Source organism: Plecotus auritus, assembly GCF_963455305.1.
Source record: "Plecotus auritus genome assembly, chromosome: 8".
NCBI classification, from domain to species: Eukaryota; Metazoa; Chordata; class Mammalia; order Chiroptera; family Vespertilionidae; genus Plecotus; species Plecotus auritus.
Window position 1 is genome coordinate 5,734,588 of NC_137782.1, and position 10,203 is coordinate 5,744,790.

The window sequence follows — 10,203 nt, forward strand, 5'->3', positions numbered from 1 at the left end:
GGCTGCTCAACCTGCCGTGTCTGCCCTGCCTGTGTCCCACCTGCCTTTGTGTCCGCTGGACCCTGCCCTGTCGTTTCAAGTTAACCCTCTCAGCAGCTGAGGGATCAGCCCCCCTCAATCTCTGGAGCTGGGATGGCCCCTTAGGTGTGTCCTGAATGGAGGCCAGGCGGGCGGGTACTCACAGCATCACTTGCCATTGTATTGGAGCTGCCCCCCAAGAAGAGTGAAAAATTGGGCAAGGGTGTTTTGGGGGTAGCACATGTCCTACATGGGAGCCTTCGTGTTAAAAAGCAGGACTAATGGGCCCCAGCATCCACTATGTACCCCAATAATTGAGAGCACAGAGTTTCACATGCAGACTTCTATTCCCACTCACAAAAGAGCACCAAAAAATTGGCATAAGATCTGAACATCGCTTAAAACTGAAGCTTTAAAATTGTCCAGTTCTATTTCATTCAAAATGGTCTCTGAAAATGACTAGTACGTAAAACTAAAGAAAAACATGCCCCATTAGGGTACTTATGAAAATAAAAATATTGCAAGTAGCTAAATTAAGAGTATATTTTCTTAAGAAAAATGATTATTCAAGACCTACTTTATTTTAAGGTTATAATATTTTATTTTATTATTTAAAATGTATTTTTATTGACTTCAGAGAGGAAGGAAGAGGGAGATAGAAACCTCAATGATAGAGAGATTTGATTGGCTGCCTCTTGCATGCCCCCTATTGGGGATCAAGTCCACAACCTGGGCATGTGCCCTGTGCCCTGACCTGGAATTGAACCGTGACCTCCTGGCTCATAGGTTGATGCTCAACCACGGGCAAGGTTATTATATTTTAAAGTGAGCAACTTGGTGTCAAGATACTAAATTTGATTGCAAAGTTAGTCCAAAGATGGCCAATGATAATGGACAGAACACAAAGAGTTTTATTCTCATGTACTATTGTTCTATTCTTCAACACCAGGAAGATATTTAAAGTTAACTGTAAGCAGTGGATCAATTACTTCACAAGCTCTTTAGAGAAGCACTTAGGATGTATACAGGTTGCTTTGTTTTTTTAAACAGCTATTCCCAGCTTATTTTATGACTCAAAATAAAAGGAACAGATCCACCAATCCAGGACCCGGTAGCACAACCTACGGGCATGGTCCCCTGGGCCAGAATTGATGAACTTGGGGTTGGAGTGGGGAAAATGGGGGGATGGTTAGGGAGGGGAGCATCAGTCAGCTGGGTGAACGGAATGGCCAGGATACTCCTCTGGAAACTGGCAAATATAAGAATTATTATAAGAGCCTTCTTCAGTAAGAATTGGAAGGAATGAAAGAAAATGACAAAACAGAGAGAAAGAAGGAAATTAAGTCAATAAATGGGGGGATTATCAGGGTATCAGGGACATGGAAACACACACCGGAATATTAGAACAGAACTGTCTTGTCTCTGGGTCATTGAAGCACATTCCCAAGAGCAAGGAATCAACTGACATTCTCCTCCGTTAGTTCACTGATGAGAGTGTCCAGATCTAGTTTAGATCTTTAATCAGAATGACCTTCTCTCTGAGGCTGACGGGTGCCCTCACCTTAAGGTGTAGCTTCTGAATAACATGAGCTGGACGGGCCAGGGCGCCTTCCTGGGCCCCAGCCGGGCTGCCTGTGCTGGGAGGGAGGCCAGGGGAGGCCCATGTTAAAAATGGGGCCACTTGGTTGGGCTTCACTGAAAGGGCAGTTTTCGAGGTTAGAAGTTAAGCCATCCGTTGTTCCTTCCCCTTCAGGAGCATGCGTTTTGAAGATGAGCGCAACGAGGCGGCCGCTTGGCAAACGCAGCCCAAGAGGACTCTGTGTCGTGGATTTCACCTCAAACACCTTGCAGCCCCCTCCTTCTAAAAACGGACCCGCTCCGTACATAGCGACATCCGCTGGAGTAAATCGTTATTGTGGCAAATGGCACATTAGTGGAATGTTGTTTGTGCGTTTGTTCTGAAAGGAGGGGAAGCAACGAAAATAAACGTTAAAAAAAATGAAGGTGGGCCCTCACCGGTGTGGCTCAGTGGATTGAGCGTCGGCCTGCGGACTCAAAGGTCCCAGGTTCGATTCCGGTCAAGGGCACGTACCTTGGTTGCGGGCACATCCCCAGTGGGAGGTGTGCAGGAGGCAGCTGATCGATGTTTCTCTCTCATTGATGTTTCTAACTCTCTATCCCTCTCCCTTCCTCTCTGTAAAAAATCAATAAAACATATTAAAAAAAAAAATGAAGGTGGGAGCAACTCAGGCATACTGTCTCCAAGGAGCCAGCAGCTAGAGAGCTGGCCGCGTTTCCCACCCTCTCCCGGGGGCCGGGCCCTGGCCTTGCCGTGCTGTCCTGTCCCCTTGGGGGGCAGTGGGACAGCTCCGTGCTCTCTGGGGACACATGCCCCTCTCTCCCAAACTGGCCACCCTCTTACTTTCTTGCGTAGATCCTGGGGTCCCTGGGCCTGGGTTAGAATTTGTTTGAACCTACAACTACAATCAACAAGGAAACTTGAAACTCAAAGGCTTGGGTCTCCAGAGCCCTCACCCTCTTAAACATTCTTCAGGGCCCGGAAGAGCTTTTGCTTATGAGCGTGATGTTTGCGAACACTTACTTCGTTAGGAATTCAAGCCAGGAAAATTTAAATCTGCGTTTTTATTACTCATTTAATAAAACACGCCCATTTATGGTAGCATACGTCACATTTTTAATGAAAAAAAAAAGTGTATTTTCCGAGATGAAGCAACTTTAGCAAAAAGAGAGACTTTTTGAAGTTTTTTGTTGCAAATTTCTGATGTCTGACTTAATAGAAAATAGCTGACTTCTCATATAGATGTCTCATTCAGTTCAGTCTGTTCTAATATATTATTTTAGCTGAAGGGCACGGAGACACTCTAACGTCATGCAGACACACCGTGGGGAAAGGGAGTCACATTGAATGGTTTCCAGGAGATGGTAGACATTGCTCTTGAATGCTTTGCTCCATGGTAGCTTGTTAAAGGTTAGCTGCATTTGGAATCTGTGAACATTTCTACTCTGTCCAGGAAACCCGCCGCTCTATCCTGTGTTTTGAATGGATCCTTCAGCTATGCGCGGTTTCCTAATACTGAGACGGAAAGGTTGGACTGGAACGTGCGGCGTTCCCTGGATGGCTCTGGGCTCTTGTCCGGTGGAGTGGGAGAATGAGACCACAGACAAGAGATGGCATAGGAAAAGGTGGACATTTACTGAGAAACAAGCACAGACTCCCATGTGGGGAGGGGGAGGAGTCCCACAGAGTCCCTTTTTTCCATGGTTTGTAAAGGCTGCAGTTCTCTGTGCCTCGATAGCCCCTCTGATTGGCCACTATTCCCCTTTGATTTGGTCACTATGGCAACTCCTGAGCTCAAGTCTCCCGTGAAGTATGTGAGGTTCCCTCCTTCTTCTCCCTTATTGTTCCCCTATTCCCTCTGGGCTTTTCTTGCTCCCTCTTTGAATGAGGCCTTTCCTTCCTGTTATTCTGCACACGTGTCCCTTTTGCTACTCCCAGCTCCCATGTCTTATGGAAATGTACCCTTTTGCAACTCTGTAGCCCTGTGTCTTTTCTAGGGACCCCTTAATTTCCAAAATTTCCGAAACCTGCCTATTTCACCCCTAAGAATTCCTTTCAATATTGTGTGTTGATTAGTTAGAAAACATTGATTCATTGATTCATATTGCAGCTATTACCACTTTGGGCACATTTCTTAATATATTAACATAGCATTAGTTAATATCACCACGACCTTCATTAAAGAGTCTTTAGGTCTTGGGAAATTGACACTCCTGGTGGCACAAAAAAAATGTCAAAATTCTAATTTTTGCTTGGAAGCAACAAATACAGTTTATCTTTAAAAGGCTCACTTCATTCACTTTTTAAATAAAATTCAAATTTTGTTTTTGAGAACACTATAGATTCCCATGCAGTTGTAAGAAACACAGAGAGACCCCGTTACCCTTTAGTTTCCCTCACCTGTAACGTCTTGCAAAACTAGTGGACAATGTCACGACCAGGCTGTTGCACCGACACAGAGCGGCTTCATTGCCACCAGACCCATCAAGGTGCCTTCAGAGAGCCACCCCCATTTCCCTCTTGTTCCCACCTCCTGTTTATCTCCTGGCCACCATTCATCTGTTCTCTATTGCTATAATTTTATCATTTAAAAAATGTCATATTGCTGAAACCGGTTTGGCTCAGTGGATAGAGCGTCGGCCTGCGGACTGAAGGGTCCCGGGTTCGATTCCGGTCGAGGGCATGTACCCTGGTTGCGGGCACATCCCCAGTGGGAGGTGTGCAGGAGGCAGCTGATCGATGTTTCTCTCTCATCGATGTTTCTAGCTCTCTATCCCTCTCCTTCCTCTCTGTAAAAAATCAATAAAAAATATATATTTTAAAAAAATAAAAAATGTCATATTAATGGAACCAAACAGTATAGAATCTTTGGGGATTGCCTTTAAAAAAACCCCCAACTCAGCATAATTCTCTGTAGATGCATCTAGGTTGTTGTGTGTACAATCGTTTGTTCTTTTTTGTTGCTGAGTAGTATTCCATGATACGGTCACACTGCAGTTTGTTCAATCACTGGGGTTGTTTCCAGTTTGGACTATTCTGATTAAAGCTGCTATAAACCTCCATGAACAGGTTTCTGCAGAGACATAAATCTTTGTTTCTCTGGGATACATGCTGAGGTTAGCATTGCTGGGTCATGGTCGTTGCATGTAGTTGCATGTTTAGTTTTTTTTTTTTCTTTTTTTTTTTTTTTTTTTAAGAAATTGCCAGACTGATTTGCAGAGTGGCTGTGTCATGTTATTCCCACGGTCAGAGGTGACCCGTTTCTCTGCACCCTCACCAGCTTTCGGTGTTGTCACTGTTTGTTTTTTTAAATAGACTGTATTTTAGAGCAGAGTTTTCAATTCAAAACTGAGCGGCACTTAGAGAGATTTCCCCTTGAAGCGTAACCTCTCCTCTATCAGCATCCCCACCGGAGCGATCCGTTGGTGACAATTGATGGACCGACGTTGACACATGAGTATTACCCCCCAAGTCCATGGTTTGTTTACATGGGCATGCACTGTTGGTGGTGTACATTCTATGGGTTTTGACAAGTGTATGATGACATGTATCCACAGAAGCAGTGTCCTACGGAATAGTTTCACTGCCCTAAAACCCTCCGCTCCACCTGTCACCCCTCTCTCCCCCACCCCCGGCAGCCGCTCATCTTCGTGCTGTAGTCTGGCTTTGCCCTCCCCAGGAAGCCAGGTGGTGGACTCACACAGCAAGTAGCCTTTTCAGATTGGCTCCTCTCACTGTCGTGTATTCGAGCCATTGTGGTGAGCAGTAGATCAGGATATCTCACTGTGGCTTTCATTTGCAGCTTCCGATTGACCGATGACAGTGAAATCTTTTCCTGTGCTAATTTGCCCCCTGTACCTTCTCTTCAGTAGACTATCTCTTTTATGTCCTTGCTCAGACCCTAAAAGGGTTTGGTGCTCGTACACCATTGTGCTCTGAGAGTTCTTTACATACGCTAGCTCTAGGCTTTTGTTGACTATGTAGTTTGGAAACATATTTTTCCATTCCGTCGCTTGTCTCTTAAAAAGTTACTTTGGCCCTAGCCGGTTTGGCTCAGTGGAGAGAGCGTTGGCCTGCAGACTGAAGGATCCCAGGTTTGATTCTGGTCAAGGGCACATGCCTGGGTTGTGGGCTCGATCCCCAGTGGAGGGCTTGCAGGAGGCAGCCGATCAATGATTCTCTCTCATCATCATTGATGTTTCTATCTCTCTCTCACTCTCACTTCCTCTCTGAAATCAATGAAAAAAAAAAAAGGTATTTTGCAGGGCAAATGTTTTAAATGTTAATGAAATCCCATTTATCAATTTAAAAAAATAGATTGTGCTTTTGGTATCTGCTATTTATTTTTTAAAAAAATATATTTTATTGATATTTCACAGAGAGGAAGGGAGAGGGATAGAGAGCTAGAAACATCGATGAGAGAGAAACATCGATCAGCTGCCTCCTGCACACCTCCTACTGGGGATGTGCCTGCAACCAAGGTACATGCCCTTGACCGGAATTGAACCCAGGACCTTTCAGTCTGCAGGCCGATGCTCTATCCACTGAGCCAAACCGGTTTCGGCTGCTATTTATTGAAAAGGCAATTCTTACTCCATTGGATTGTATTACATTATTTATATAACTAGAGGCCTGGTGCACAAAATTCATGCACTCTGTGTGTGTGTGGGGGGTCCCTCAGCCCGGCCTGTGACCTTTCTCAGGCCGGGAGCCCTCGGGGGATGTCTGACTGACAGCTTAGGCCCACTCCCAAGGCCTAAGCTGTCAGTCGGACATCCTTAGCGCTGCTACAGAGTTGGGAGAGGCTCCCGCCACCACCACTGAGCTTGCCAGCCATGAGCCCGGCTTCTGGCTGAGCGGCACTGCCCCTGTGGGATGGGGCTGAAACCGGCTCTCTGACATCCCCCGAGGGGTCCTGGATTGCGAGAGCGTGCAGGCCAGGCCGAGGGACCCCACTGGTGCACAGTCACAGCCGGGGAGAGACGCGGGAGGTTGGCCAGCTGGGGAGGGACCGCGGGAGGGCTCCAGGTGTGTCTGGCCCATCTTGTTCAGTCCCAATCAGCCAGGCCCCAGCAGCAAGCTAACCTACCAGTTGGAGCGTCTGCCCCTAGTGGTCAGTGCATGTCATAGTGACTGGTCTACCAGTTGACTGTCTGCTCCCTGGTGGTCAGTGCATGACGTAGTGAGCAGTTGAGCGGCCTTATCATATCATTAACATATTACGCTTTGATTGGTTGAACGACCGACGGGTCGACCGGACACTTAACATATTAGGCTTTTATTATATAGGACTAGAGGCCCGGTGCACAAAAATTCATGCACTCGTGGGGTGGGGAGGTCCCCTCAGCCCGGCCTGCACCCTCTCACAGTCTGGGATCCCTCGGGTAGGGTCCATAGGCCTGGCCTGAGATCAGGACCTATTGGGGCTTTTCTTCCCTGGGCTGCAGGCAGCTGGCCCCACCCCCGCTGCTGCCACTGCTTGCCATCTGTGCAGCGCTGCCCCCCCTCCCCTGCAACCGGTGGCCTCCCTCTGCAGGTGACAGGCTGGGGTGCAATGGGTTGGCTGGCCTGGGCCTCCCTTTTCCTTTGCTGGGGGGTGGGGCCCGCTCGGTGAGGGGCCATCTGCCTACCTGATGGCCCCTAAACACTTGCCTGCCTACCTGATCACCCCTAACCACTGGTCTGCCTACCTGAGCACCCCTAACTGCTGGTCTGCCTATCTAATCACCCCTAACTGCTGGTCTGCCTACCTAATCACCCCTAACTGCTGGTCTGCCTACCTAATCACCCCTAACCCCTCTGCCTGCCTGCCTGATTGCCCCTAACCGCTGGTCTGCCTACCTGAGCACCCCTAACTGCTGGTCTGCCTATCTAATCACCCCTAACTGCTGGTCTGCCTACCTAATCACCCCTAACCCCTCTGCCTGCCTGCCTGATTGCCCCTAACCGCTGGTCTGCCTACCTGATCACCCCTAACCACTGGTCTGCCTACCTGAGCACCCCTAACTGCTGGTCTGCCTACCTAATCACCCCTAACTGCTGGTCTGCCTACCTAATCACCCCTAACCCCTCTTCCTGCCTGCCTGATTGCCCCTAACCGCTGGTCTGCCTACCTGATCACCCCTAACCCCTCTGCCTGCCTGCCTGATTGCCCCTAACCGCTTGCTTGGGGGTGGGGCCAGCCTGGTGAGGGGCTGTCTGCCTACCTGATCTCCCCTAACCCCTTGCCTGCCTACCTGGTCACCCCTAACCACTGGTCTGTATACCTGATCACCCCTAATCACTCTGCCTGCCTGCCTGATTGCCCCTAATTGCTTGCTTGGGGGCAGGGCCAGCCCTGCTAGGGGCCCTCCATTAACCACTTGCCTGCCTACTTGATCACCCCTAACCGCTGGCCTGCCTACCTGATCTCCCCTAACCACTTGCCTGCCTACATGGTCACCCCTAACCTCTGGTCTGCCTACCTGATCACCCCTAACCACTGGTCTGCCTACCTAGTTACCCTAACCCCTCTGCCTCCCTGCCTGATTGCCCCTATCCGCTTGCTTGGGGGTGGGGCCAGCACTGACTTCCGGTTGGTCAGCCTCTGGTTGTTACAACCCAGGGTTTTTATATATTAGGATTATATGTACATTATAAATAATATATAATGTAATAATTTATGTTTATAATTATGTATATAATGTAATACTTAGAGCAACCGCTATTAAGAGCCATATGAAGACATGCTAAAACACATATATTAGACATATATATGTATAATGTATTACATTATACATGTATATAAAATCACTAGATGGGGGGTCCTCTCAGCCCAGCCTGCACCCTCTCCAATCTGGGACCCCTTGGGGTATGTCCGACTGCCGGTTTAGGCTTGATCCTGGGGATTGGGCCTAAACTGGCAGTCGGACATCTCTCTCACAATCCAGGACCGCTGGCTCCTAACTGCTCACTTGCCTGCCTGCCTGATCTCCCCTAACTGCCTCTGCTTGCCAGCCTGATTGCCCTTAACTGCCCCCCGCCCCCGCTGGCCTGGTCACCCCTAACTGCCCCTCCCCCTAGCCAGCCTGGTCTCCCCCAACTGCCCCCCACCCAGCTGGCCTGGTTGCCCCTAACTGCCCCCCCTGCCAGCCTTGTCACCCCTTACTGCCCCCCCCCCCCACCAGCCTGGTCGCCCCACGCACCCTGCTGTTAGTTCGTCTGTCCAGTTGTTTCAGTCATGATGGCCCCTGGCTTTTTATATATTAGGATAATCTTCATTCAAGTTTGAAAAAATATCTGCCAAATAACTAAGTCTGAACAACCATAATTTATCCTTTAGTTGTTTTTTAAAGTAAAAATTGTGTTCCATGAGAAAAGAAGCTTATTCATCCCACAACTCAAAAACCATGCTGGTGCTTTTCCTTGAGACAACGACTCTACTTCCCCAGGCAGCAGAGTGCCTCCCTGCTACCTCCCACTTATCACACAGGCTGTTTAAAGATGTGTGCTAGAGGGGTGAGCGTCCATAGAGTTAACAGCGTTTATTGCTTCATGAAGGGCTTTCTTAATAAAACCGGCTTGAACTTTACTTATTTGCTTATTTTTTTATTTATTTACTGCAAGTGTGTAACAGTGAAGATTACAGTGCCTAGCAGTGGAGTTTGGAACCACTGCCTTGATTTGGGCTAAGGCACCACCAGTTTTATTCATCATTACATCCCCCCACTCCACCCACCACACACAATTTTTAAATTTTAAACTGTGATAAAATTTTAAAACCATAAAAGTCATCATTTTAACTATTTTAAAGTAGCATTTAGTCCAGCCGTGGGCAAACTATGGCCTGCGGGCCAAATCCAGCCCGTTCGGCTGTTCTATCCGGCCCGCGGAGTCGAAAGAGCGGAGGGTTCTCTTGCTCTCCCCTCCGCTCCTTTACTTTGAATTTATATTAGTTCACACAAACACTCCATCCATGCATTTGTTCCGGCCCTCCGGTCCAGTTTAAGAACCCATTGTGGCCCTCGAGTCAAAAAGTTTGCCCACCCCTGATTTAGTCCATTGAAAACATCATACAGTCACCGTCACTATCTAGTTCCGGAACACTTTCACCCCCAAAGGAAGTTCTGTGCCTCAAGTTATTCCCCTTCCAGGCCCCCTCGTCCCGGCCAACCACGGACCTGCTGGCCTCATGGACTCGCCTATTCTGGAAGTTTCGTATAAACAGAATCGTACAAGATGTGACCTCTTATGTGTGGCTTCTTTCACTTAGCAAACATCAGTGCACTGTTCCTTTAGAAAGCTGAGTAACATTCCACTGATAAACACCCCACACTTCGCGTATCTATTCAAAAGTTGGTGGACTTTTGGGTTGTTTCCTTTGGGCTGTTGTGAACTGTGCTGCTCTGAACATTCATGTACCAGTTTTTGTTTAAACACCTATTCTCAATCCTGTGGGAATTTACCGAGGAGTACAATTGCTGGGTCATATGCTAATTCCACGTGTAACTTTTTGTTGTTGTTGTTAATCCTCTCCCAAGGATATTTTTCCATTGATTTTTAAGGAGAGTGGAAGAGAGAGGGAAAGACAGAGAGAAACATCGATGTGAGAGAAACACATTGACTGG

The 10,203-nt window shown here is 47.9% G+C and overlaps 1 protein-coding gene across 1 annotated transcript in view; it reads left to right on the forward strand.

Moving 5' to 3' along the window:
* MEP1B (meprin A subunit beta) overlaps positions 1-2,216 on the forward strand; it is a 29,288-nt gene extending 27,072 nt beyond the window's left edge. Inside the window, exon 15 of the mRNA XM_080685359.1 lies at positions 1,772-2,216. Coding sequence (XP_080541485.1) covers positions 1,772-1,786 — 15 coding nt within the window. The 3' untranslated portion in view covers positions 1,787-2,216. The remainder of the gene's footprint in view (positions 1-1,771) is intronic.
* Positions 2,217-10,203: the final 7,987 nt, after the last annotated feature.